Here is a 27,767-nt window from a genome sequence, read left to right as displayed (position 1 = left end):
TGCTCTGTGCTCCCTGCTCCGTGCTCTTGTGCTTTTGATAAGAATAATTGGAAAAATTATCAATGTTGTCGATTGCCATACTCCCATATTCCCAGCAAAAAGCTCAACTTTTGTTTACGCTCCAACTTCTTTGTGTAAACAATGGCATTAATGCTATGGGAGCTATGGGGAATTCTGGGGAGCTGCTTGTCGCGACAGATCTGTTTCAGCCCGGTTCTAAGGGGCAGACCGACCAAAAACTGAGCAACACACACACACATATATAGAGACATATTGTGTAGTAAAAAAGCGCTATCAGCACTTGGCATTAGAGCTAAAAATATAGTCATCGCTTTCTGATCGAGACAGCTTGGCAACCGATCCGTTAAGGGTAGACCTCTAACTGCTGTTACCAGGAATCACTTACGTTCTTGTATATAATCTGTAGCACTTCCGATCAAGAGTATCCGTCTTCGGAGTATCGTATCAGCGTAGTCGAATCTCAGAAATTATTCCATTAAATGCAACGAACCGCAGCAAACAACACAGAAACACCAATGAAAAGTTTCTATGGCCTGGGCCACTCAATTCCCATTATGGCCGGCACTTTCACCCAAGTCTAGAATCCAGCTGCAGAATCCGCCAGCAACAACAACAACGACAACAACAGCAACAGCTGCAGGCAACTGCAAGCAGAAAAAGTTTCGGTAAACTTGGCAAGTTCTATGCAAGCTTTCCGCTCTCTCTCTCCATCACTTGCGCTCTCATTCTGGAGTGTACTAGTGAAAACTTGGAGCAAAAGTTTTGCGCTCCTTGTAATCGCTTAAGCCAATTACAAAACTTAACCTCAATTTGTATGTCCTGGGGATGGGGGGTGGATAGGGTGTGGGTTGTGGAGTGTTGGGAATCAAATACTTAGTCTCGTATTGAAATTGAACAAGGAGCCATAATAATGCTCACCTGGGCCACCTTTTTTGCCATTGTGTCACTCATTTAAAGCATCTTTGCGCAAATATTTGCACAAACTTCCACAATTTTGCCAGAGGATGGTGAGGAGGAGACACCTAGCCATGAAATGAATATTTCTGTCAGGGAATTACTCCTTTCTGCCTGGCTGCAGCTGAATGCCATTAGTGTGCTGACCAGGCACCCATAACCAGCCCACTCTCCTCCTCCTCCTCCTCATCCTCCTCATCCTCCTCATCCTCCTCATCCTCTCTGCTGCCTGCTTATCTATGCATTTTGATTTTGTTAAGAGCATGCCACGCCTTGCCACGCCACGCTGCCGTAACTGATTGCAGCTGTTTTTCATAATTTCCACAAGTTTTGCAAGGAAAGTGTCCCTCTTTTAAGTGGAATTTACAAACTAGCTCCACCATTTGTAAAGAAAAAGGATCTGGGGAGAGTCCTTTGGTGGCTGGTCAGTGTGAATTCTGCCCCAGTTGCTGCTGTTCCACTGAGATTCCCCTTCAAAGACGAAGGATGGTGACTGCCTGACAAACTTGATTAACACTTGAATTTCGTATTATCTATTTTCAGCAGAAAGTGCTTCCATGCCGCCTACTACTATCTGGACGATCCGCCACACCATCCCAACGCCCCGCAGGTGGACTGGGAGGTGCCCGTCAAGATTGGCGATGAGATCCGTGCCGCAGTGCCCGTGAATGAGTTTGCCAAGCATGTGGCCTCGCTGCACGCAGATGGGGACATTGGCTTCAGCAGAGAGTACGAGGCCATTCAGAACGAGTGCATCAGCGACGACCTGCCCTGCGAGCACTCCCATCACCCGGAGAACAAGCGCAAGAACCGCTATCTGAACATCACAGCCTGTAAGTGGGAGCTCGATAAGCAGTGCATCAACAGCAGCAACATCTAAGTGTCTTTTTCCCTCGATCCCACACAGACGATCACAGTCGCGTCCATCTGCATCCCACGCCGGGACAAAAGAAGAACCTGGACTACATCAATGCCAACTTCATTGATGGCTACCAAAAGGCGCACGCCTTCATCGGCACCCAGGGCCCGCTGCCCGACACCTTCGACTGCTTCTGGCGCATGATCTGGGAGCAGCGCGTGGCCATCATTGTGATGATCACGAATCTGGTGGAGCGCGGCCGACGCAAGTGCGACATGTACTGGCCCAAGGATGGGGTCGAGACCTACGGCGTCATTCAGGTGAAGCTCATCGAGGAGGAGGTCATGTCCACGTACACGGTTCGCACGCTGCAGATCAAGCATCTGAAGGTGAGTGTTCTCCTCGAACTCACGGCAGTTCCATGGAATTAATTTATGTATTTCCGCCCTTAGTTGAAGAAGAAGAAGCAGTGCAACACGGAGAAGCTTGTCTACCAGTATCACTATACGAATTGGCCAGATCATGGCACCCCGGATCACCCATTGCCCGTGCTGAATTTCGTGAAGAAATCCTCGGCTGCCAATCCCGCCGAGGCTGGTCCCATTGTCGTGCACTGCAGGTGTGTTGCCGCTCCATAGACTCCACGTCTATATCGACGCCAATCGAAACCTCTTTTTCTTGCCTTCTTTTAGCGCTGGCGTTGGTCGCACTGGCACCTACATCGTTCTGGACGCCATGCTCAAGCAGATCCAACAGAAATCGATTGTTAATGTGTTTGGTTTTCTGCGTCACATCCGGGCCCAGCGGAACTTCCTCGTCCAGACCGAGGAGCAGTACATATTCCTGCACGACGCCCTCGTGGAGGCCATAGCATCGGGCGAGACAAATTTGGCGAGCGACCAGGTCGAGGAGCTGCGGAACTGCACTCCATATTTGGAGCAGCAGTACAAGAACATCATCCAGTTCCAGCCGAAGGACATACACATTGCGTCGGCCATGAAGCAGGTCAACTCGATCAAGAATCGCGGTGCCATCTTCCCCATCGAGGGAAGCCGGGTGCATCTCACCCCCAAGCCGGGCGAAGACGGCAGCGACTATATCAACGCTTCGTGGCTGCACGGCTTCCGGCGGCTGCGGGACTTCATTGTCACCCAACACCCCATGGCCCACACGATAAAGGATTTCTGGCAAATGGTCTGGGACCACAATGCGCAGACCGTCGTGCTGCTCTCCTCCCTCGATGATATAGTAAGTCAATCGAATGAACCATCATTTCTGAGGATTTTAAAACCTCTTGCTCTCCACAGAACTTTGCCCAGTTCTGGCCAGACGAGGCCACGCCCATCGAGAGCGATCACTATCGCGTGAAATATCTGAACAAGACCAACAAGAGCGACTACGTGACTCGGGACTTTGTCATTCAGTCCATACAGGATGACTACGAGCTGACGGTCAAGATGCTGCACTGTCCCAGCTGGCCGGAGATGTCCAATCCGAACAGCATTTACGACTTCATTGTGGACGTCCATGAGCGCTGCAATGACTATCGCAATGGACCAATTGTTATAGTGGACAGGTAAAAACAGTGCCCTGCCCTGCCCCCCTTTTCTTATATCAGTTTCTGTAATATTGTTATTTGCAATTGTAGGTACGGTGGAGCGCAGGCGTGCACGTTCTGTGCCATCTCATCGCTGGCCATTGAGATGGAATACTGCAGCACGGCGAATGTCTATCAGTATGCCAAGCTGTATCACAATAAGCGGCCCGGGGTGTGGACATCCAGCGAGGACATACGCGTCATCTACAATATACTTTCATTTTTGCCTGGCAATTTGAATCTGCTGAAGCGCACGGCGCTACGCACTGAATTCGAGGATGTGACAACGGCCACGCCGGATCTCTATAGCAAAATATGCAGCAATGGTAATGTTCCCCAGCATATCATACTCCAGCAGCAGCAGCTGCTGCAGCAACAGCAATACCAACAACATCAGCAGCAGCAACAGTTGCAGCTACAGCTGCAACAGCAGCAGCCACTAGCACTCGCACAAGCACAGCCACAGCCACAACCACAAACACAAATACAGACCACTCGTAGTCATAGTGAACTAAATGAGACAGCATCCAATACACCCTCCAATACTAATCCCAGCCTCTTGCCCATCTCATCATTGTTACCGCCCACAGTTGTTCCAACATCCAATACCACCACACCACCACCACCAATATCTCCATCTCCGTCACCACCAACAGTCCAACTCCAACTCCAGTCACCACCATCACCATCCCAGCGAGATATGCCCAGTCCGAGTGGCACTGCAACAACAGGCACTGCAACACCAACACCAACATCAACACCAACACCAAACATCATCCCCACTGCATCCCCAACAAATCTAGCCCATACTAATGCCAATTTCCATCCTGTTACTAATAATGCTGCTCATCTGGTGAACAATGAACTGACGCCGATGCTCGATGATCTGAACTTTGAACAACATCAACAACAACAAATGCTGGCACTGATGCAACAACAAACGCAACTGCAACAACAATACAACATGCATCATCATAATCACAACGCCAATTCGGTGGCTGGTGAACTGCTGACTCCAACAACAACGCCTGACTCAACAACAACAATCGCAACAACGATGAACAACAATGTCACAACTGCAGCAGCGACAGATGCTCAAAACTTAGATATTGTAGGTTAAACTAAAGATAAAATTTACAACAGCAGACGGCGATTAGGAGATAAAATCATTTTATAAATGTTTAAATATATATATTTTAAATTAACAAAAACTATACAATTACGTATGTATGTATGTATACATAGGAATGTATTTATTAACATTTAAGTCGTCGAAAGCAAAGCGTCTAGCGCATTGTCCATAAATTATTCATTCGCATATTAAGCTCATGTTTTATTATCCTAATTTATTCGTATTTTAGTTGTTTAACTTTCCAAATGTATACTCTACGAACTATTTAAATTATTTCCCCCTGCTCTTTATATGTTGTGTACACTAGATTTACAGGAAGTTTTTACGATAAATATTTTATATATACATTTAGTCACAAGAAAAACAAAAACCCACAAAAAGTCAACAACAAAAGTAAAGGAAAATAGTTTCAATCAAAGCGATCAAAATAAAGCAACTGCAATTACAATTGCAATGCGAACAAATTGAAATGAAAACGTAGAGAAATGCACAAAGTGAACGAGTAGAACTACTATAGTAAAACCAATAATTGTCTCATCATTTACGAGTTTATACACTACATACATTAATGCATAGATACAGGTACATACGAGTATATACATAATTAATTAATTATAATAGTGATTCGTTAATGCAGGTTAATGCTGCACACACTTGTGCCATGATCTTTTAAGCTCCCATTAAAGCTCCTATTAAAGTAATACTTATTTGTTAATGTCCGCGTTGATGAAGCACTTTTTGCATTTCAAATTGATTCAGTGTCCGTCCTAGTATCTGTTAGCGAACAAATTTTTCTGTTTTCTCTCTTTACAACATTTTTTCTAACCTGTTTTTCCATACCCAAAAAAAAAAAAACGAAAGCAAAACCTTAGCTAAAAATTAATTGCGAATTTAGTAGGCAAGAAAACGAATTATTGGCAAGTATACAGATTAACCAAGCGCACCTCTGCACGGAGCACATCAGCCACACATCACTGTAAATCCCAAGAGCAACAAAATGCAGATGCAAATCAATTCTCACTCCCTACGGAAGGCACCAAGCACAAGAGCATCACGTTAAGATAAATAATAAAGTGTAAATAGAACTTAGGCAAAGAACTGCTGGAAGAAATCAACTAATTTTAAGCCTCCTTAAGCTATAAATATTGTAAAAACAAAAGCAAACCGAGATAAACTAAATGTAAAACTAAAAATAAACGCAAGCAAAGTATTATTAAAATATACGATCTATGTGAACAAAACGAAAGCCACAATTGAATGACGAAATTCACACGGAAATATTGTTTCATTCTTCATTTAGTGCACAGGGAGTTACCGTATTGATAGGCCCGAAACAAGTGTTGGCTCACAGCGTAACGTAATATTAATCTGTACAGTTCTTAAAAGTTAGCCCCGGATACGGATAAATTTAGTCTTATCTTTAATGTCTGCACTCTGAATTGCCATAAATATGCTGTGTGGCGCATCCGAAAACTATCTGATCCGATCTAGTGAATGGAAAGGTTCTGTAGACACACACGCAGCCCCCACAAAGCAAGTAGAGAGCAACAAGAACTAGGATATATTTTTACATTTTAGTGTAAAATATTGATCACAAAAAGGAAGAGAAAGGATAAAAATGTTTTAAAGACTGGTTTTTTGTACACTTTAACTTGAATAAGCATGTATACTGATTATGTAAATGAATGAATGTATTTCAGTTCTCCCCTAGAATTACCCATGTGTCCTCCGCCCCCGATCGAATGGTAGTTAGACTACCTGAGGAGTGTGGGCTTTGATTGAGGCTAGCGGGGGGACACCTTCAACGTTTCTACTTTCAATCTGGATCTTACCGAAGTGAGATCAGTGCTGCCCCAATCATTTGTCACCCTGACACCGTATAGATCGCTCTACATATTAACCAAATAATGACCAATTTTTGTGAGATTCTGTTTCTTAGGCACTAGACCGACATAGTTAAGATACACGATACACGATTTACGTTAGAACAGCTTGTAAATTCTCATACTGACAACGGCAATGGTAACAAATGCTTCATCTGTAATATAACAACAAGAATCATAATATTTCGATTACGATACCAAAACTTGAGGAACTACGCATTTTAACTGTTAAACACACGAATAGTAGTACGATAAAACTATAGATGGATATTTATATATGTATGTATGGTATATGGTATATGGTATATGGTATATGGTGGTATATGTACATATTGATGTATTGCATGCGTTATGTACATGACAGCCAAAGAAAAAGCTTCGTCTACAGCATTGTGAAGGAGCAAAAGAAAAATCCAAAAAAAAAAAAACTTAACGAAATTGCACACACTTTTCGAGCAAATGGAAACCTTTCCGCGACTAAACTACCTTCACAAAAGACAAAACTAAACAAATTAAAAATTAAAAACCACAACAGATTATCTAATTGACGGTGTTATGCAATTTATAAATGTGATGAATGTCAAAGTTAAGCGTAAATAAATTAAATACAAAAACCACAAAATAAACAACAAAACTTATACAAAAATCCAAAAGATTCGTAAGAAAGAGCTGAATGTAGCGAGAACTTAAGTAAGCATGCCCACGATTTTAGAGCTAAGCATATAGATGATGAATACTACCCCTTATCCAAAGGCAGACCGTAGATTTTAAGGAATGCCCATGCCCATGCCCCCCCACAGTAAGAGCCATAGAAGGGACCTTTCCCAAAGCTTGTAGTGGCGCATCAAGAAGGATAAACGGAAATCGTATCGAGGCATTGTCGGTTTATACATATGTATGTCTTGCGATATACAAAACTAATGATATATATGTATGAATATATGTATGTACACTTAAGCTAATCGTAAGTCAATGAAAAAGTTGAAATTGATGCAGAGGAAGATTATAAAACTAATGATAAAAGATACAGATAATGATAAAGCGTAAAAATAAAGAACATCAGATTGCAACTAACATTAGCTGGGCGAACGTGTTTCCACCGTGAAGTCCACAGTCATGAGACCGAAGTGGCTTCGGGGCAGCACATCCGGGGTCCAGGACAACCGAATACCGCGCTCCAACAGAATCTTGGCCATCCACAGATTCAGTCTGGTATAAATTTGACGCTTTTTGAACTGTGCCTGGGCCTGTTGCTCGCAGGGAGGCCGCACATATGCCAAGAAGTGACCATCGGCATGACGCTCAAAGGACCGCGACAGCTGCAGTTGAATCTACGGAAGGCAAATATCTACATCAGAGCACTGCAGATGGCATTGTATTTACCCACATTGGAGGTGCTAAAGATGCGCTTAACCGTTTGGCTAGCCGTGAAGTTCCAAATGTATTCGGTCAGTCCCTTGTATTTTCCCGACTCAATCAGAGAGACCTCGTGGAGGGGACGCCTCTTTATGCCAGCACTGAAGCTTTTGCAAAAGTGCGAAAAAGTCTCCTAGAAAAAGCCAGAAGAGAGCAGCATCAGAATAAGATTGATTCGAGAAATCCAGATTACCTTGTGCACATGAAAGCTCTGGTGGACGGAGCGGGTCGAGAGCCCTGGCTCGGGTGTGCATTCTGGCTCGAGGCAATCATTGAGTAGCTCTATCACATGGTCCAGCCAAGCGGAGTAGGCCAGTGCAGGCTGCACATCCGCATCCACACATAGACTGTTGTTGGCCGGTGATGACGGCCTGTTCACAATCAAATCGCGCTTGGCCGGAAGAGGAGGCTGCTTGCGGGTTTTCACCTCGCCGACGATTTCCGTTGCTTTGAGGGGAGTCTTCTTGACCACCGCTATCGTGGACAGCTCAATCTGTGGCAGTTGTTCGGTGACCACGGCTGGCGTGTCCGAATAAATGGGCGGGGCGGTAAGTATGTTGTAGGGCCCACTGAACATGGGCAGCTCGATGTCCAGATCGATCTGATCCGTGGGCTGGTACTGATCCATCAGCTCGATATTGCAGTCCGTCAGCTCGATATGCTGCTCCTCGGGCTCGGCGAGCACATCGCAGTTGGACAGGAGCTGCGAATCGTTGGCATAGTGGATCAGGGCACTGCTACTGTTGCTGGTGCTGTGGCTGGTCGGGGCCGCCTGCATGCTGTCCAAGTTAAAGGCGCCATCGGACAGGTCTGGCAATGGCAGCTGAACAGAAGAAACATTCATTCGATATTCATTATGGTCTTGCTACGCCTGTACTCACATCAAGATGATCGCCAAAGACAAGAATATCCACCTGTGGGTCGAACTCATCGACCATGCTCAGGCCGAGACGTAAATCCTCCTGTGTGCCCTCGCCCAACGGCGTCTCCAGCCTGGATGGCATCCAAAATGTCTTTAGACTGCTGGTGAAGTTGCCATAGACCCGTTTGCCCTGCGGTGAGCTGAGTATGCCGGCCAGAACCAGCAGCAAGTGGTCGCAAATCTCGTCCTGCATGACCAGCGAGTTGTCTGGCTCCACGATTATCTTCAGCTTGCGGCAGGCACAGGCATAGGTGCCCTTCTTAGGGGACACTCCATTGGCCAGGGCCGTCACATGGAGCCTGGCAGTCGGAAACAAATCAGAGCGCTCGCACTTTACCGCGAAGGTTGTGGCATTCAGACGCTGCACTGCCGGCAGCTGTTCCTGGTCCTCGGCCCACTTGTACTGCTGCCAGAGCTGTTGCTTCTGCTCCTGCCCGATGTTCAGATTCCAAAGCACCTCCCGCGACACCTTGTACACCTGAGCCCTGGGCATAGCCGATCCGAGCTCCCGGCAGGCCTTCACATGCTGGCAATCGATGTCGCCGGCGCTCCTGCAGGCCTCCACATGGCAGATGGCCTTGCTGGATACCACAGCCGCATTCGGCTGTAGGGACAAAGTCACATCCTGGATGACCACGAAATTCCTGGGCGTCTCTCGCACCTTGGCCACGGCAGACTGTTCCCGCAACGAACAGACCGTTGACCCGGCGCGGAGGGAGATCAGAGAAACCGCATCGAGCACATTCTTGTTCTGCGGACAGGCGGCGTTGCTACACAGCTGGGCGCGATTGCCATTGATGGCTCCACAGCTGGTGCACTGGCGGACCCCGCGCAAGGTGCGATGGCTTATTTTCATATCTTCACGGCTTTTTTTTAATAATTTAAAAACATTAAGGGTGCTCCCCTCGCATATGTTTTTCGCGTGAACTGCATCCCTGGTCAAAAACAGCTGGTTGCTATTAATAATATTAGCCCCTATTTATTTTGTGGGAATCGGGAATCCCAGACCATGTCACACCCCGTGGAGGCCCAGACTAGGCCCCGGAAATATCCTTTTGTCCACATGCGTATTGCGGACCACAGTATGCTGGACTCCATCGAGGGACGCCACGTTTGCCGGCTCTGCAATCGCTCGCGGAAGTTTTTCTGCTATAGCTGTCACATTCCGGTGGAGGAGCTGGAGAAGCTGTTGCCGCGTTTGGGGCTGCCGCTGCAGATTGACATCATCAAGCACAAGAAGGAAATCGATGGAAAGAGCACGGCCGTACATGCTGCCGTGCTGGCGCCGGAGCACGTGCGGATTCACACTTATCCCGATATTCCCGACTACCGCCTGGAGGAGGACGTGGTGCTCATCTTCCCCAGCGCCAAGAGTCTCACAGTGCCACAGCTATTCGAGCGAAACGTCCAGCTGAAGATCGACGATAACTATGGCCTGCCCAAAGGACATCACATGGGCACAATGCTACGCCGTCGAGTGGATGAGATTGAGGTTTTGGAGGACCAACCAGAGACCACGTCTAAGCGCAGCTATACTTATGGGAACCTGCCCGTCCGCCGGGCAGTCTTTATTGACAGCACCTGGAACCAGAGCCGCGGCATATACGCGGACGAGCGTGTCCGAGGCCTGCGCACGGTGGTCCTCCAGAATCGCCTGTCGCAGTTCTGGCGCCATCAGCGTGGAAGCCCGCGATGGTACCTGGCCACCATCGAGGCGATCCATCAGTTTGTACTCGAAGTCCACGTCAATGCCTGGGGTCTCAATTCCGCCTACCGAGGGCTAGACAACCTGGAGATAACAGAGGGCTTTCATCAGCTGGCGGCGCCTCTGACACGAGAGGCCCCCTCGGAGGATGTTGAGCGGGAGTCGCCCTACAACGGACAGTACGACAATCTCTTGTACTTCTTTGCCAACATGTATGATCTCATACACAAGTACTATGACCACAACGATCTGATATCGTATCGACGTCCGATATAGTATGAGAAGAGTTTATTGTAGGACATAAATACACGTTAATGTTATGTTAGTTTGGAATTCTTATTTCTTTTTCTTCTTGCCCTCGTCGCTGGAGTCGCCATTCTGTGGCTTGGGGTCTGTGATGACCGGCTTCTGCCATTTCACCGGATTTTTGCGATAGAAGGGCCATGGAGGAATGGTGATCTGAAGTGGTTTGATTAGCGCACCTAATACCGTAGATATTGTAGGCCAACGGCTTACCAGTGAGGACAGCAGGAAGCCCACGCCGAGCACATAGACCGTCTGAGAGAACTGCTGCACAATCGCTCCGTAGATCAGGCCTACGACGCCGAAGAATGTGATGATGAGACGAGACCACCGCTCAGCCTTCCCTTGGCCCACAAAGTCCTGCACAGGGCGGAGATAGTTAAGTAAAAGTGTACAAATTCTCTGCCTTGTGAACCCACCATATGTGTTGGTATATCCAGCATTGTTGTATTAGATTTTATCCTCAAATTTTAAATTTTTCACGTAAACAAATTCGGAACGGCACGTCAGCATTAGAGCTGGAGAGCAGTGTGACCGTCAGAAATATACTAAAATATTTTTAAAATATACCGTAAATTTACTGACTAATTCAAGTTCTGCTTTACATATTCCTTGTTTCTGATATTCCGTCGCATATTACTAGATATATAGCACATTTAGCCATGCCCAGACAATTTTATACGATTGATGAATAAATTCTCTACTTGATTGGCAAGTTTTTAGTCCTCGCTTTTATTGTATTTTAACTTAAACAGGGTTTAAACAAAATAGTTGAATAAACAAAACAGTCGCAATGTTGCTGGTATTTGAAGACATGATGCGTGTATAGGCCTTTGTATACCCTATTTTGTTAAATTAATATGATACATATGAAGATAAAACGTAATTAATATTGACCTTTTCTCAAATTGATATGTTTTAGACATATTCACGAATATGATTGGTATCTTGCATGTATATATCCGATCCTGATACCAACAATAGAACAATAGACAAACCTTAATGAAATACTTTATGGACTGGGAATTGCTGGCATAGAATTTAGCATTAGCTCCGACATTTATATAGTACAATTAATCCCAACTAAGGGCTTCGAGTCCGTTTACATATGTAGCAAAAGTCGGTAGAAGAGAGGAGCTGCTTAATAAGTACATATGTATGTCCATTGTCGACCTCGCTCAAAGATTGCCTTGTTTCGCCGTTGTCTTTGAAGACTTAATGAAAAAAATGGTTGTACTATATTGCGTTAATTCCTTAATCGACAAGGGGACGGCAAACCTGTATGTATCTGGCAGATTTGATGAATAATGGATAACATTAAACAATCAGTAAAAAGTCGATTCAAGTAAGATATAAAATGTTGTAATGATTTTAATATATACTGGTTGATACAATTATTTGTACAATTTGTTAATGGCGGCTTGAGCCGTGGACGTTGGAGTATGTTTCGAACTAATAAATAAGTGGCGTTTGGGTAAAACTATGTTTAAATATAAGGCGAATGTGCGTTGGAAATGGCTCCGTTCATTTATTTTGCGTCATGTTGATCGCTGTGGAATCTGCTGTTTGGTCCTACTCCTCAGACCCTGGCAGCCCGAGTGCGTCGAAGGTGGACAATATTGATCACACATATGGACAGCCAGGAGAAGACGGCCAGCCAGGCAAAGATCAAGGTGAAGTAAAGACAAGCAGCGGTGTTGATGCGTCCATAGCGACGCCGCTCGTAGGATATACTCTCCACCAGGAAGTCCATGAAGTCGAATATGGCTGCGCACGACAGACGCGACTTGAGCACGGGAACAATGTTGCCCACTCCCTGGATCTCCTTCAGCAGGGACTCGCGGTACTGCTTGCAGGTCACCTCGAATCCGTCCGTAAATACGGAGGCGTAGATCAGCTGATAGATGGCCATGATCAGCGAAATGACAGTGGCAGGAAGCCCTAAAAAGTGAAACGAAATTAAGAGGACGAGTTCTTGTTAGGATAACGTTAGTGAATCATTGGTGAACTACTCACAGTAGTAGGGGGAGAGACCATCGGGCGTCAATTCGGACTCGGTGGTGACCACAATCATGTCGCCGGATCTGTGTAGGGGAAACGACATTTTAAGAAACTAATTGAAAAAGTATCAAATTCTCTGCGTTAGTCATACGCCAGGAGGAAGCATCTGCGGGGCTTCCATTAGCATAAGACCTAATTAGCGGAGTGTGGGGCGAGCTATTGCCGCCGATTAACCCACTTGACCCCCAGACACACTCGAATTAGACCACTCACCGCTGTCGAATGGTTGCGTGGCCCGATTTGCGCTGACCCTTCCCGATGCAGATCCGATAGCCATGGTAGATTCCCAGCACCACAGCGAAGATCAGGGGCAGTAGCAGTCCATAGGTGGCATAGTGGCAGTAGGCGATGTTCCCTCCCTCAAAACTGTTGTAGGTGCTCCGGCTGTGCAGCACGCAGCCGCAGTTCGTGTCCGGACAGGCGTTCAGGACGTAGCGCCAGTGGGACCAAGCCACCGCCGAGGTAATGCAGCAGATCACAGAGGACACGATCGTAAAGGGATAGAGATAGGAGAGCGCACGCTCCGCTGAGTACGACATCTTGGGTCTGGGCCTGATGGTGGATTAAGCAAATTTCAATTGATTCAAGAACACTTTTACTGTCAATTAAATTTGTTTATACGACGTCTCACTCTCTCTCTCTCTCTCGCTCTCTGGGGCGTCACACGACACTCACACAATCAAACTTTCTGAAACGCGCACTGTACCACAATATAAACAAACAAACTTGTTACCCAACTTGTTCCTCAAATTACTTTTCAGTGGGCTTTGCAGCTGGATATTATAGCTTTTCAGATGTTTTTTGTGTGGTCTTTTTCTTCAAATTCTCACTCAACTTTGGGCCAAAATAGCTGCGTTTCTGGCTTAGAACGCTGACACATACACTTACACAGGCGCACTGTAGTCACCAGTGATGCCAACCTTTAAGCAAAAAAAAGCTGTTTCTAAGGTGAAAATATTCAAACATAAAAACCGTGAGTAATGGTGTCTGATCTTTAAAAAAAGCCAGATCTGACGGGAAAATCGCGTAATGGGCAGCACTGGTGGTCACACCTACGCTTATCGTTCCTCGGAGAGAGAGAGCCGATGAAAAAACGAACTTAGCCCACTTAACCCCCCTCTATTTAAACGGGATGGAAACTGTAGTTAAACCGCGGGAATATTAATAACACAAATAATAAATACTCTTGTAGGTCCGTCCCAACCCTTTGCTTAAGAAAAGACCACGTTATATTTCACCTAAACTGCACTAAAATTCTTCGAGATTCATTATTTTCGTTTAGAGTATTTTAATACCCACTGGTCGACAATGGGTTAACCGTTCCCCATTCATATTCGTAAATCTAGCTGCGCAGCAAGGAAATAAACAAAAAAATTGTTTTTCAGACGATGACACTAGAATTTGATAGTGTTCAGTTTCCACACACACAGCAATGCTATATCTGACTTTGCAGATCGTCAGTTAGGATACGTTAAAATTTTTGTTATATCAGTAAAAATGTTTACTTTGCAGCGCTATAACTCTCCTTCCCTCACCCCCTTCCATTACCTGGCCGTCGGCCAGGCGCCAACCAAAACATGTACGAATCGGCCGGCTGCAACAAATGACGCCTGCACTCGCCATGTTCTGTGAGCGGAGCGTTCCTCCATCTCCTGCATTGCCCCAACGAGGCAGCCGATTCGACCAGGTTTATTTTGGCAAAAACCATTTTCCGCGGACGCCTGAATTTTCTCAGTTGCCAGAGACTTGTGGAGCTGTCCACTACTCGGAACAAGTCTCAATGTAAATACCGAAATTGGAGTATCGTACGGATTCCCGCAGCCAATTTGTCAGTAATCAACAATTTGTCAATCAACAACAAAAGTGAAAACACAATTGCAAATTGCCAAGTAATTCCCCATTGTTGCAGACGTTACGAAATTGCATTCGCGCTGATTGCTGAACTGCAGCCGCGAGGAATCTCGTGCAGAGCCAGCGAAACTTCCTATAAATAGACCCCTGCCCAAAGGGTACAACAAATTTTGACGTGTATTCTCAAATAAGAAACAAAAAATATTGAGAAAAGAACAAGAAATTTGCATAATTGGGCTTTTGCCATTTTTGAGTGCAGTGCTCGGAAGATTCTCTAATTTGATGAGCTGCTGACTGAAAATTGAGGCAGAACAAAAAGTAATTAATTAATTTAATGCCTGTTTCTGTTTTGCTTAATATTCGTTTATTTATAGAGTGTCTAACAAATTTGTTTAGTCATTTAACATAATGGGTAACTATGTGTCTTTCTAAACCGTAGAATAAGTGTTTGACCCACTAGATAGACATAGAATCATAGCTTTTAGTAAGTTAGAGTATGTTTCATGCATGAGAGAAACCCTGGGCTTGAGAACAGTCAAAGTGGCTTCTTAGAAAAGTTTCCTTAACTTCCAATCACATCTTCATTCAGATAAACGTTGAGCAGTGCGTCAGAGAAAGCTTACATATTTAGTGTTGGAAAACAAGCAGTCGCCAAGCAGTTGATCGCATGCAAAAGAGCTGTCTGCAAGCAGTGTGAGCAAACAGGTCTCTATATATACTGCTTGGAGACGTAGCAGTTAATATTTAAACTCCAAATCTTTATTCATAATTAAACCCACCATTTCTAGAAGCCACATTGAGTGTTTCTTCAAAATAAAATATGTATGTATATTTTTGCTAAACTTATGAATGAATGCTATGGCTACTTATAGACGCATATACCAAGACACCACCGACACAAACCGGCGCCCGCCTGTATATAGTGCATCGATATAGAGCCAGACATAGATCCGGAATCAGAAACACATACCACCCCCACACGCAGACAGTTTCCCGGAGACACGTAAAGTGACGTAAAGTTAACCCGATGGATAATTGGAATGTTTTGGCAGCGCAAACATCAGCCCAAGCTATTGGACGCGATGATACGGTGGTAAAAACGCGACTGGTGAGTGACGGTGTCATTAAACAAAACAAAACAAGCCGATCGATTGTATATAGAAGATCTACTCGTCGTATATAGAGAATTGGCAGACCCCAAACAAACGCATTCCTATGTACTCGTCTGCAGCGAGATCTGGGTGGTTGAGTGCGTGAGTGGGTAACTGGGTGATGCCTGGGGGGCGTCCTCGCCAGAGCAACAGCTGTTTCGGCTGAGTCAAATGCTCCTCTCTCTGGCACTGGCTCTGGCACTGGCACTGGCTCTGTTGTGATCGTTACTAGCACTCATCTATAAATAGGAATCCGCTGGTGGTGGCGGCGGTTCTCTTGAGCCGATTGCCTGGCGACTCTTTTGGAGATTTCGATTCCGATTCTGATGCCTTCTCGCAGTAGCGCGAAAGTAGCTCGGTCCGACGGACTCGCACCAGACAGGGCACACCAGACCACGCAGTGTTCATCTACGCATATATTTTATATAAGCAAGTGCCTTCCAAATCAGTGCCTATATACGGATCAGAGATCTATATACGAGACATACCTGAGCAATGGATATATCCACGGATATCTGGGGTCAGCTGGCCGTCGAGGCATCCCAAGTCTATCTGTCCGATGGCACAGTTCGCAGTCCCTTTGCCGATACGGTACAACGAGTTTGGGGAACACTTTGCCATATGCTCTTTCTATATCTATAGTAACACTGTGCAACAAAACTGACACTATTTCGCCCTCTTCTGGAAGTTTTTTCTTTATATTATAAATGAAGCTGTGTCTGTGCATAGCCTTAAGAACCGAAACTTCTTCAGCTTGCTCTCTGAGTGAAAAGTTTGTTGTCTAGTGTAATTAGGTTGAGAAAAAGACATATAGAGAGAGGTGATTATTGAAATAACTAAATAATTATTTTCTATACCAACCCTGTGACAGACCATCGAGAAACTGCCCGACAAGGTGCTGCTGCACATCTTCTCGTATCTGTCGCACCGCGAGATCTGTCGCCTGGCTCGTATCTGTCGTCGCTGGCGTCAGATTGCCTATGATACGCGCCTCTGGAAGAATGTGTCCCTCAGGCCGGAGGTGTCGGGTCTACATGTGGGCTCCCTGGAGATGCTTCTCCAGCTGATTTCAGTGAGATTCGGGCCGACGCTGCGGTACATCGAACTGCCCATCGAGCTGATCACTCACACGGTGCTCCACGAGCTGTCCGGCAAGTGCCCCAATCTGACGCACATGCTGCTGGACTTCTCCACGGGTAGGTACAACGAGTGGCGAGGGATTGGCCTATCCATCTAATGGTGCTCCTTGTAGCCATGCAGCTCCACGATTTCAGCGAGATGCAGACCTTCCCAACAAAGCTGCGCTATATGTGCATCTGCCTCTCGGAGGTTATCTTCATGGAGGGCTTCATGCGAAAGATATACAACTTCATCAATGGCCTGGAGGTGCTCCACCTGATTGGCAGCTACGAGAAGTGCGAGGAGGACGAGGAGGAGATCTACGAGGTCATCAATGTGCACAAGCTCAAGTCGGCGACGCCCAATCTGCGTGTGATCAACCTGTACGGAATCAACTTCATCGACGACTCCCACATCGATGCCTTCAGCTCCAACTGCATCCAGCTGGAGTGCCTGGCCGTCAACTTTTGCAACAAGGTCACCGGATCCACCCTCAAGACGCTCATCCAGCGATCCAAGCGTCTGACCTGCCTGCTCATGAATGGCACCAGCCTCAAGTCGGAGTTTGTGATGCAGGCGGAGTGGGACAAGTGCGCCCTCCAGGAGCTGGATATCACGGCCACGGATCTCTCGACTGAATGCCTGGTGGACATGCTGACGCGTATACCCAGCCTGAAGTTCCTCTCCGCTGGACAGATCAATGGCTTCAACGACAGCGTGCTCAAGCTGTGGATGGAGTCGGGAAATACGAGGTAAAGTGGAATCGAAATATGTAGTTGTTGTTTACGATACTCAGGTGATGTTTCCATATGTTAGACCTCTCATTTCTCTGGACTTGGACTCCTCGGATAACATCACCGATGAAGGCTTGCTGAAGTTCCTGCAGCGTCACGGACACCAGCTCAGTGCCTGCTGCCTCTCGGGCATGCCACACATCACGGATCAGCTGTGGATGAGCATCCTGCCGCTGCTGGGCAACTGCAAGTAAGCAAATCTCTATATCCATCCAGTTAAAGAAATACAGGGCCTCGTGCTTTGGTTTACCTTCCAGAATCGTTGTCATGGGAACGGCGGAGAAGCTCGGCGTGAATATCCATGTGGACCAGCTTATGGATACCATTGCCTCCAACTGCGGCAACCTGGAGCGTCTCGAGCTGCGCTGGGATCCTGACAATCTCCGCTTCTCCGACAAGAGCCAAAAGGCCATCGATATTCTGCGCGTCAAGTGCCTCAAGCTGCGCTGCATGGTCCTCAGGTGAGTCTCAGGGTCTTGTCTTGACCTCCTGAAAGCCTCTCATCCCACTCCTTCTGTCCACAGCGATGGCCGCTACTATGAGACGGTCAAGGCCAACTTTGAGCGCGCCGATCGCATCACTGTAGTGCGTACTACCACCTGCTGCCGGGTGTCTCCTTATCATCTGCTGCGCAACTACAATGATTTGATCTTTAACTAAGGTCCAGTGAAGAGGAGCTGATACATACAGTGCGTTTAACAAGAGTTCTCTCTCGAACTGTTTGCTTCTTCAATGTTAATTCTTTTTTGTCCTGGTCCTCGCTACCACCATCCATCCATTTTATAGCTCTAAAACGTACTGTACTGCAGTTTGTGTTTAAATGTTACCTACCGGATCCTTTGGGAATACAGATGGTAGATGGAGATGGAGAGGATCCCCAAAACATGTCTCTAGTCAAAAGGCTTTACAATCGTTTCTGTGTGTGTCTCTTACATTATATCGTGTTTTGTTGTTTTCTGTATTTTCCGCTTCTTTCGTTTGATTAAATTAAATCTAAATAAACGTACATAGGTAATTTAAATAAAAACAAGAACAAAGGATTGGCTTATTCAACATTCTTTTTACATTACAAAATTATACAACGTAAGTTTTGCGTTTCCCTCAAACGTTCTCTGTGCTGATTCTCGCTTCTTTCTTTCTCTCTTCGCTCTCTTCTCTCGCGCTTTTAACTAACTTTACTTGGTAACTTGATTAAATCATTTTCAGACTTCCCCACATACATGTTATTTGTTTACTGATCTTTTTTTTTGTTTGTTGTTTTGTTTTCTTTTGTTTTTTACACTCTTTCATCCGCTGCAGAACTTAGGTCTAACGTTTTTTTGTGTGTTTCAACATTTTTGGATCAACTTTTACCATAAACTTAACGTACATAGATCTCTGGTTCAAATTTCGTCTCGATCAGCGCTCTATTATATGCATGGTATATAATTTAATTAAGCATGGCTGTATTTGTTTATATATGTATATATGTGTATATGTTTATGTCGTGTGTGCCTATGAGGATCGAAGGTGCGTGCGTGCTTGTTTGTGTTTGTGTATGTGTGTGTGTGTGTGTGTGTGTTGGGTGTTATAGGAATAGATTGCTTTAAACGTATGAAGAAGCCCTTCTTCACTAGACAGATTCGCATTTTTACATAAGTACACTAACACACAGAACAATCAAGTGGTAGATATATATATAGATTGATTGATAGACAGATAGAAGGTACGCGAGCAATCCCGATCCGATCAATCCCTCATCGCTCACTCCTGTTCCTGGATAACCCGGAAGATGTGCGTCGTATTGCTGGCCGCCGCGGTGGCCACAGCAGCCGCCGCCGACGTGGCCGACGGTGTTGGGGGCTGGTTGGAAGCTGTGATGAAGCTGGCATTGCTGCTGCTGGCGGAGACCGAAGCGGATCGTGCCTCGGCAGCAGCGGCTGCTGCCTCGGAAATAACTGCCGCTGATTCCGTTGCGGCATTCGAGGTGGAGGCAGCTGTGGAAGCCTCCGTCGCATCGGCAGCGATGGCCCTCTCTGGTAAGCGGCCCGTGGCCCCAGCGTTGTTCGCATCCTGTGCCGAAAAATCAAAGAATTAACACCGTGATCTATTTCGCTGAGAAGCAAAGAACAATTACGTCTCGGGGATACAGGTACTCTGCTTGCTCAGCCTCCGCTGGCTCAGGCTCCGGCACATTCTCCTCGGCCTTCTCAGTGTACATCATTATCTCATGGCATAGGGGGCAGCGATCCTGGACATACAGCCATTTGCGTAGGCAAACGCCGTGGAAGAAGTGGCGGCAGCGCGTGATCTTGGCCGAGTACATTTCCTAAATGGCGGGAAAGCAGTCATGAGTAATCACAGCAGGATTCTGGAGTTTGAATAAAAAAAACAACCACCTGGTAGCAAATGGCGCAAACATCGTCGAACGCTTGGAGCTGGGCCGGCGTTGCCTCCGGTAGGGACGAGATCTTGTGCACGGCCGAACGTCGCTTCATGAACACCGACCAGCCAGCTCGGGCCTCGCACCAGATATTGAAATAGGCGTGGATGCACATCATGATAGCTCTGATGGCGCCGCCTGTAGCATTTTGGGCTATCAAGTTATAGTTATCGATACACAAAATCAACCAAATAAAAAGATTACATGCACACACGTAACAAAAAAGCTATACCAAGAACCAGGACTAGGACAAAATGATAAAACTGATACACAACTCAAATTTATAAAAAAAACCCCCAATCGGATGGATGGATGGATTCATTTGCTCATGTGTCAATGTAATTGGAGATTCATCTCCGCGCAGCTGGTGCTACTTACCCGACTCGAAGATCAGTATCCAGGCGCCGTTGATGAACAGTAGAATGCCGAAGCAGAACTCCACGGAATTGCCAAAGGCACGCACATAGTACAGATAGTCATCAAGCTTCTCCCAGAAGAACTGCCGGCGGGCGTCCACCAAGAACAGCGTGTACGTGGCCAGCGAGACGAGCACCTGCAGGGGCAATCATTTCGTAGTCAATGCAATGGCAGAGCGCTAATCGTTTCGAATACAAACCTTGACGATCACCTCCACTGAGAAGGCGGTGACTGCCAACAGCCATGTGGAGATGGAGCGCTGCAGCCACAAGTAGTACAACAATGAAACGGGCGTCACAATGAGGAATGCGCAGACGGTGAGGGCTCGCACGTGGCGTTTGCGTGACGGATTTCGAGCCGCACTCAGCGACATCAGTATGGGCGAGACGATGTTGTGCAAGAAGTGCAGCAGGGCGGTCATCAGAAGACATAGGTTTCGACACAAGCGCACAAATCGCTTCTCCGGCGACAGAGATGTGAGTCCAGTCTGCAGGGCTAGGATGTAGAAGAGCACCGCAGAGACGGTGCCCAACGATTTCTCCTCGTCGTTGTCGTAGGTCATCAAAAACCACTGAAAGCCTCGGCCAATGTAGTGGCAGATCATGGATATCACCCCCGTCATGCCCAGTACGGCAGTCAGTGTCTCGCAGCCATCGACCAGGAGCTTCTCGATTGCCGGAAACAATTGGAAGGGCTCATTGGAATCGGCGACGGCCAGGGCATAGCCTCCCTGAATGATTCTGCAAAGGAGGATTGATCCTCATTAGACAAAACGAGCGTTTATCGGAAGTTCCGACCTTACCGGATTGTCCAGAACACACGCAAGACATTGGGCACATTCAGTCGCTGCCACTCGTTCTCGATCAAAGCGGAAAGGCCAAAGTTGGTGACAAAGTTCATGACGTATTGGTAGCCATTGTACACCGTTCGACTGGCCTCCATGGAGCTGTACACCATCGTGACCAGCGTGAGGATAATGGGCGTGGTGCCGGCTATCACGGGCAGGTGTTCTACCACGTGCGGTGGCAGCGGCAGCATGGCAACCAGAATGGGACTAGTGAATATAATGGGCATCGACTTCTGCAGCAGTTCGTATCTCGGTCCTAGGTGTATGTACGCGAAGAGCATGCCCATGAACCACTGCGCCATGACGTGCGGCGCCAGCGACATGATCACCCCGCCCGAGTCCAGTAATCTCGTCGTTTTGAGCGATATCAGGTCCTCCAGTATGCAGGGACTCCGCTCCATGAGCGCCAGGGCGCTCACATTTGACCAGTAGGAGAGGAACGTGAGTCCGAGGGAAGTGAGAAACATGTACACCATCACCAGGTGCCGCGTCCAGAGCATGAAAATGCAAGCGGCGGATAGGAAACCTGAAGCAATCAAATCAATAAATAAACATTGGTATTTTTTATACGCCCGAGGTGCGGACGGGTTCAAAGTACGAGCGATAAGGTGTTCTGGGCAAACGACCCTTAGTACTGGAGAACCCACCACCCGGTGGCAGGGGGCAGGTGCCTTAGGCCCACTTACCGAATAGGCATATCATGAATTTGACCGTCGTTATGCTGAGGACATCCGATAGCGTCTCGTCGTGTGACAGCTCGGTCATGAGCATGTTGAAGCCGGTGCTGAGCATCCCGTCCTTCATCGCCGATTTGGAGGCATTATCGATGGACTGTTCGAGTGGGCTGGCGGTGGGGATCACGGGGCTTTGGGCAGCATCGCTCAATCCGAAGAATGCCTTGAGGGCGGCGAATGCATCGGCTGCGGCTCCCGGTGTATCTGCATCGGCTAGAAAACCCACATCCTCGGCGACCGGCGACTGGGGCGGATTGGTCTCCGGATAGAATCGTGTGGGCAGGCCCATGCCAATCTTCAGTATCTCATCGATGACCAGCACGGGCGGCACCCGCATCATCACATCCACCAGGCCCAAAACCTTAGTGCGCATGGACATGACTATGGCTTGTCTGTTCGTCTGCTCGGCAGCGTTTGTGGCTGATGCGACGTGACACAGCACTAATCGGCCCCGTCCGTCCACCCGTCCCTTCGACGCGTTCGTTGATCGGCGGCGATTCCAATTTTCAATTTATCTACCTTCCCCCAAGCGATGGCACACGCATTTGGAGCTGATTGCTGTTTGCTTTGCTGGTTTCTACGTGGATCTCTGTTGCTCTAACTGCTGTCTGGGTTTCGTCTTGGATTTCGCAAAAAGAATAGCTGCACAGGTGTGTGTGTCCGTGTGTATGTATGTGTTGGTGTGTATGCACTGGTGAGAAGTATTGGAAGGAAGGGGGTGCAGAGGCAGGTGGTAACGTTAAAGGTTTTTCCTTCGATTCAGCTCTCGGATTTTGTAGCACAAATATTGCTGCTCGTTGGGTGTTTTCGTTCGCTGTTCGGTCCCTCGCTCGCGGACCAACAATTACCTTTGCAAATATGTGTTTTGCGTTTGGTTTTGCCTCGATTTTTCGACTCGTACGAACTTTAAACTTTGTTTTTCTCCTCTAGAAAATAAAAAAAATGTTGCCAAAAAACAACCAAATTAATTTATTGTAGTACAACAAACGTTTTGTTTAATTTATTTTATTATTATTATTATTATTTATTGTTTATTTTCTTGTATTTTTACTTAATTGCAAAATATTGGTAAATGCAACCGTGCACTTGTATGTCGATATTCGGTTCTATCGGATTCCCACTAAAGCCCCCTCTATTTAAATAGTTCACCTACTTGAGGTGAATGGCGGAAAATATTACTGATTGTAAATTCTTCTTGAGGATTCACGCCATCTCTACTATGAACTTAAAAAAACCACGATATTATTCCGCTGAACTGCGCTAAAATGATTCAAATTGCATTATTTTCAGTGGAAAATTGAAATACCCCCTTGGCTTATAATAGGTTAATCGTTCTCCGTCAAGGATTGGAAACCATATTCCTCGATTTTTATATTCCGCTGAATATTACTGGCTAGATAGAACATTTAGCCATGCCCACATAATTATATCCGATTAATTAAACTATTCTCAACTTGACTGGCTTATTTTAAGCACTTGTTTTTATTGAATTTTGCGTAAAAAGAGGTTTTAGCAAAATAAGTCAAACAAAAAACAAGTAGCGAAATAGGAAATTGCTCAATTTTGATATTGCATTGAATAATGGGGACAAACTAAATCTTTCAGTAATGCCCACAGAGTTTTATCCCATTGATGAATAAATTTTCTACAAGATTGGATAGTTTTTAATCCTTGCTTTTATTGTATTTATTGTAAAAAAAGGTTTAAACGAAAAAGTTCAACAAAAAAACAATCGCTATGTTGGGTGTAAGCCTTAGTATAGTCCTTTGTATACCCTATTTGGTTAATATTATATGATATTATAAATATTAATATGAAGATAAAACGCAACTAATAAAGACCTTTCTCAAATTGACATTTTTTAGACATATTCATGTATATGATGAGTGTTTTGTATATATATCTCGATCCTGATACCTATTCTTGGTCCCTACAAGCAGACAATAAGCTTTAAAATATCGTTGAAATAATGAATAATATATTGAAAATAAATTGTTTTTGCCTGGGATGACAAACATATTCACAATTCTATAACATCCATTTCCCCCAGGGTATGTGTGAATGGAATGGGACTCATTGTTGTCAACCGGTTATGACGACTAATTCTTGGTTATTCTTTCTTCCGTCGAATATTCTCAGCTAAATAGAACATTTAGCCATGCCCACTTAATTTTATACCATTGGTGAATCTATTTCCTACTTGATTTGCATAATTTGAATAATTGCATTTCTTGGATTTTGTTTAAAAAAGGGTTTTAGCAAAAAAGGTCGAAGAAAATGGATTGTCACTCATTGAGAGCGAAGTTAACCGGTTCAGAGAGTGAGAGCGGAGCCTCTCGTACGCTCTCTTGAGTGATTCTTTGAGTGAAAAGCGACACCCAGTCACTAGTTGATATATCGATATGGAAAATATTATTTATTTTTATACGTACGTTCTTGGCCGAACTTTACCTGCGAGAGCTGTTTTGAGTGCAATTTCGAGTGAGTTTTTCCACTGTACTACTCCTGTTTTCTTCTGTTCTTTCGATATGTGCAACTAACGTGCGAGCTATCGTACAGTGGCTTGACCAGTGTTGCGTTGTGACTGCGGGCACAGCTGATTTGAGAAGTTGCGCGCGGGAAAATTAAATTTTGAATTTTTCTGTTGGGTTCGGAGAAAAACTCGAGGTCAAGACTGGTGAATGCTTTGTGGAGTAGTACCCAAAATTAAAATTAAAAAGTAAACTAGATATAAAGATTTATATATTGGACTTTTGGGACGGCGCCTGCTGGTCGAATGCTTTACAGAAAACAGAATTTCCACATTCTTTCAAACAAAACCCTCGAGCTTGGCATTTAATCGTCTCGTACCCATTCCCAATTCCCTGCCAATCCCTGACCGCAGACCCATAGAGTGGTTTACGTGAATTTCCTCAATTGTTCGGTCATTAACTTTTGCCATTTTGAACTTTAATTGTTGTTCTTTCTTGTTTGTGGCACAAAACCCTAAACCCACTCGCATAGCTCCTCGCCCCGACCCGTATGCAAATGCACAAATTGAGGCAACGGCAACGGCAATGCAGTCGGATCTGGCCCCCCCCCCCCCCACCAAGTGCCCGCCAAGTGCCCCCAAGTGCCCCCAAAGTGTGTGCCCAACGCTCGTAATTATGCGCAATTGTTTAGCGTTTAGCTCAAAAAGTTCAACTAACATAATTGATTTTTCATGCCGCGCCACCGCCACAAGAATTTTAAACAAACTGCACAGGTCATAAAAAACAACAACCAAGTCGGGGAATGCATGTTTTCTGGATTTTGTTTCGCCTTAGAAGAAAGTGAAGGGTATTGCGGATTTTCCTTAAGTTTGGCTCCAAATAGAAGTCAGGAAAAGGAAAGAGGGTAGGCTCAAGGAGCATTTGATGTTAGAGCATCTAATAGTCATCTTTCTTATGTGACGACTCCTTCTTGGCTGATAACCATTTCTGTTCCTTGGCCTGGTCCTGGGCCTGGTCTAATTTGCATAGTTTTCACGAGTTTTGGGGGCAACGTCGACCGATTTGACGGGCCAGCAAATTGCACAAATTACGATGGCTCGGGGCTCGGTATCGGGATCGGGCAGAGGCGAACACTGTTAACACTCCCATGGCACACAGCATGGCAGTGGCGGTGGCAGTGGCCCCAAATATGGGCCTCATATATTTAATATAATCAGTGTAATTGTCATTGGCGATGAGCCGGGGGACCTCGATATGGACCTGCAACTGCAACTGCCACTGCCACTGCCACTGCAATGGAAACGAAACCCTCTCTCTTTGGAGCTGGATGCTCGATGCTGGAAGCTGGAAGCTGGCGATCTTCAGGTCTCACGCATGGCAATTGTATAATTTATCGCTCCAGTTCTAATCGGCAGCTGTCAGTGTCCGGCCAAGACAGCTGACCAGGCTGACTGGCTGACTGGCTGGCTGGCTGGCCGCTCTGGCCCGGCTGGTGATCTCGGGGGAACGATTTAATTCGCCGGCCATATAAGTCGGAAATTTGTACGTTGATTAACGCGCCAATCGTTTTACACAACAACGTACAAAGTGTCGATGGTCTCGATGTCGTCCCGCACTACCTCGTACCCCGTACCCCGTGCCCCGTGCCCCGTACCCCTACCCATTCCCAATCCAATTCCATCTTCCCCCCGACTGTCTCTATGTGTGATTTCATTACACTTAAAGCTATGCCCGGACAGCACTCGGAGGCGAATTGGAAGGACCTAGACCTGGACACGGACCTACATATGAACACGTGAAGCGAACCAGTGCAATGCGTTCCCAGCATGATTACCACTCATAGATAGCCAAGACGTGGCTGTCGGTGGCGGCAACTGGAAACCTGCTGGGACGCCAAATGAATTAGCTGCCGTTAACGCTGCTGCCGATGGGGCTGCTGTTGGTGATACCCACGGACCACGGACGGCAAGTCTAGAGTTTTCTAGAGACTATAAGAATACCTATGAATTCAGCCACAACTCATTGAGGTACTTCAAAAGCATCTAATGCATCTATTGCTTCAAGGACAGACGCACAGACCGCACTTGATCAAAATAATATACCCTTGAACTGCACTTTTGCCAGGTATCAATAAGTGGTGAAGGGAACTGACGATGGGAGAATGTGCATCTTCAGGATGGTAATAGCTGGTAATACTCACGAATATCTTCAAAAGGTGTTCACTTTAGGATTCATATTTCAGTATTTTGCGTGACCTAAAAATAAACTAGTACTGCGACCCATGATCTTCTCTAAACAAATTGCAAGGGGAAATGAAATGTTTATGGTTCGGCTGAAACTCGGTCAAAACAGCGAATTTTTTAAAGTCAATATGACAGATAAGGCTAACTGATTGTGATTGCTAGACAAAGGCGTTTGTGAGGTAAGTGTTTTATAGATGATAAGAGTTAAGCAAACACAATGTTGGGACGATTGCGGATCACTTGTGAATGGGACAGCAGTAGTGATCAGAAGAGCCAGCTCCAATCTCCTACGGGAAATCGGCGGAGCAGCTATCGGGAGATAGGAAATATACGAGGTTAGTTCTTTAAGCTACAATGAATTACTCACATTAACTGTTTCCAATCTTACATTGCAGCAATACTGCTTCCGAAAAGATGGATCGATCGAAGATTGCATTGAAGATGAATCCTTGCTGCGATCCCTCTTCTTATTCTTATTCCTTTCCGATTTAATTGGATGATCTTGCTCCATATTCGCAATTCAGATTCCGGTTTGTCATAATTGCCTCTGCAGAACTGTCTCGTCTCGTATTTTATAGTGAAATTGATTTAGCCATGGTCGTGGCCGTGGCCGTAGCACCCCAAAAACGAGGGCCAATTATCTTTTGCATTCGGAGAATAATTAGGAGCTTGATTGACATGCGGGATAAGGAGACATACACTTGGAATGCCATAGCAAATTATCGAACGGCTACTGTGCAGAGCTGATCCACAAAAATCAAAGGCCGTAACGACAACAGCCACAGTCAGCAGACAAAGAGGTCGAGGATGGGGACTGGGGACTGGGGACTGGGGATTGGGGATGGGACGAGGTTGAGGACGACAA

At 46.0% G+C, this 27,767-nt stretch overlaps 7 protein-coding genes across 27 annotated transcripts in view; 3 read left to right on the top strand and 4 right to left on the bottom strand.

Moving 5' to 3' along the window:
• Positions 1 to 5,833, top strand: part of LOC108155766 (tyrosine-protein phosphatase 99A) — a 111,463-nt gene extending 105,630 nt beyond the window's left edge. For 4 of the 8 annotated variants that reach the window (XM_017286812.2, XM_033388252.1, XM_017286814.2 and 1 more), the window contains 6 exons: positions 1,519 to 1,808; positions 1,883 to 2,223; positions 2,287 to 2,453; positions 2,527 to 3,082; positions 3,142 to 3,410; positions 3,483 to 5,833. In XM_017286812.2, coding sequence (XP_017142301.1) covers positions 1,519 to 1,808; positions 1,883 to 2,223; positions 2,287 to 2,453; positions 2,527 to 3,082; positions 3,142 to 3,410; positions 3,483 to 4,551 — 2,692 coding nt within the window. In that variant the 3' untranslated portion in view covers positions 4,552 to 5,833. The remainder of the gene's footprint in view (positions 1 to 1,518; positions 1,809 to 1,882; positions 2,224 to 2,286; positions 2,454 to 2,526; positions 3,083 to 3,141; positions 3,411 to 3,482) is intronic. The other 4 variants (XM_017286813.2, XM_017286816.2, XM_017286815.2 and 1 more) reach the window with 3 other exon arrangements.
• On the bottom strand, positions 5,511 to 9,667 carry LOC108155768 (uncharacterized protein C2orf42 homolog). 2 transcript variants are annotated; one of them, XM_033388253.1, is made up of 5 exons: positions 8,744 to 9,667; positions 8,056 to 8,685; positions 7,834 to 7,995; positions 7,522 to 7,777; positions 5,511 to 6,601 (listed from the first exon to the last, which is right to left on the bottom strand). In XM_033388253.1, the coding sequence occupies exons 1-4, from the start codon at positions 9,638 to 9,640 to the stop codon at positions 7,523 to 7,525; spliced, it is 1,944 nt and encodes a 647-aa protein (XP_033244144.1). In that variant the 5' UTR covers positions 9,641 to 9,667; the 3' UTR covers positions 5,511 to 6,601; position 7,522. The 2 variants fall into 2 exon arrangements, with proteins under 2 accessions (XP_033244144.1, XP_017142309.1); XM_017286820.2 differs by having other exon boundaries at positions 5,511 to 7,777.
• A 77-nt stretch (positions 9,668 to 9,744) lies between these two features.
• Positions 9,745 to 10,819, top strand: LOC108155769 (DTW domain-containing protein 1). The gene has a single exon (XM_017286821.2). It carries the CDS (start codon positions 9,794 to 9,796, stop codon positions 10,763 to 10,765), a length of 972 nt encoding a protein of 323 aa, XP_017142310.1. The 5' UTR covers positions 9,745 to 9,793; the 3' UTR covers positions 10,766 to 10,819.
• On the bottom strand, positions 10,752 to 11,327 carry LOC108155770 (signal peptidase complex subunit 1). Its single transcript, XM_017286822.2, has 3 exons — positions 11,212 to 11,327; positions 11,006 to 11,152; positions 10,752 to 10,948 (listed from the first exon to the last, which is right to left on the bottom strand). The coding sequence occupies exons 1-3, from the start codon at positions 11,233 to 11,235 to the stop codon at positions 10,826 to 10,828; spliced, it is 294 nt and encodes a 97-aa protein (XP_017142311.1). The 5' UTR covers positions 11,236 to 11,327; the 3' UTR covers positions 10,752 to 10,825.
• An 811-nt stretch (positions 11,328 to 12,138) lies between these two features.
• On the bottom strand, positions 12,139 to 13,747 carry LOC108157183. Of its 5 annotated transcripts, none has more exons than XM_017289111.2 (4): positions 13,688 to 13,747; positions 13,067 to 13,405; positions 12,809 to 12,876; positions 12,139 to 12,733 (listed from the first exon to the last, which is right to left on the bottom strand). In XM_017289111.2, exons 2-4 carry the CDS (start codon positions 13,390 to 13,392, stop codon positions 12,372 to 12,374), a joined length of 756 nt encoding a protein of 251 aa, XP_017144600.1. In that variant the 5' UTR covers positions 13,393 to 13,405; positions 13,688 to 13,747; the 3' UTR covers positions 12,139 to 12,371. The 5 variants fall into 5 exon arrangements, with proteins under 5 accessions (XP_017144600.1, XP_017144595.1, XP_017144596.1 ...); XM_017289106.2 differs by having other exon boundaries at positions 13,529 to 13,735; XM_017289107.2 differs by having other exon boundaries at positions 13,587 to 13,735.
• Positions 13,748 to 14,363: 616 nt separating this feature from the next.
• LOC108156394 (F-box/LRR-repeat protein fbxl-1) lies at positions 14,364 to 19,095 on the top strand. Of its 4 annotated transcripts, none has more exons than XM_017287821.2 (8): positions 14,364 to 14,681; positions 14,763 to 15,022; positions 15,577 to 15,812; positions 16,727 to 17,051; positions 17,108 to 17,726; positions 17,791 to 17,958; positions 18,026 to 18,229; positions 18,293 to 19,095. In XM_017287821.2, exons 3-8 carry the CDS (start codon positions 15,732 to 15,734, stop codon positions 18,426 to 18,428), a joined length of 1,533 nt encoding a protein of 510 aa, XP_017143310.1. In that variant the 5' UTR covers positions 14,364 to 14,681; positions 14,763 to 15,022; positions 15,577 to 15,731; the 3' UTR covers positions 18,429 to 19,095. The 4 variants fall into 4 exon arrangements, with proteins under 4 accessions (XP_017143310.1, XP_033244475.1, XP_017143309.1 ...); XM_033388584.1 differs by having other exon boundaries at positions 14,364 to 14,685; XM_017287820.2 differs by having other exon boundaries at positions 14,364 to 15,022.
• Positions 18,708 to 26,984, bottom strand: LOC108156393 (protein TRC8 homolog). 6 transcript variants are annotated; one of them, XM_017287813.2, is made up of 8 exons: positions 26,860 to 26,984; positions 22,141 to 23,114; positions 21,410 to 21,980; positions 20,807 to 21,347; positions 20,569 to 20,743; positions 20,144 to 20,343; positions 19,885 to 20,076; positions 18,708 to 19,820 (listed from the first exon to the last, which is right to left on the bottom strand). In XM_017287813.2, exons 2-8 carry the CDS (start codon positions 22,565 to 22,567, stop codon positions 19,512 to 19,514), a joined length of 2,415 nt encoding a protein of 804 aa, XP_017143302.1. In that variant the 5' UTR covers positions 22,568 to 23,114; positions 26,860 to 26,984; the 3' UTR covers positions 18,708 to 19,511. The 6 variants fall into 6 exon arrangements, with proteins under 6 accessions (XP_017143302.1, XP_017143301.1, XP_033244473.1 ...); XM_017287812.2 differs by lacking the exon at positions 26,860 to 26,984 and adding an exon at positions 24,640 to 24,898; XM_033388582.1 differs by lacking the exon at positions 26,860 to 26,984 and adding an exon at positions 24,640 to 24,898 and having other exon boundaries at positions 20,144 to 20,328.
• Positions 26,985 to 27,767: the final 783 nt, after the last annotated feature.

Source organism: Drosophila miranda, chromosome 2 (genome assembly GCF_003369915.1).
Source record: "Drosophila miranda strain MSH22 chromosome 2, D.miranda_PacBio2.1, whole genome shotgun sequence".
Classification (NCBI taxonomy): Eukaryota; Metazoa; Arthropoda; class Insecta; order Diptera; family Drosophilidae; genus Drosophila; species Drosophila miranda.
Note: the sequence above shows the minus strand (reverse complement) of the source record. Positions and strands in the feature narration are given on the sequence as shown.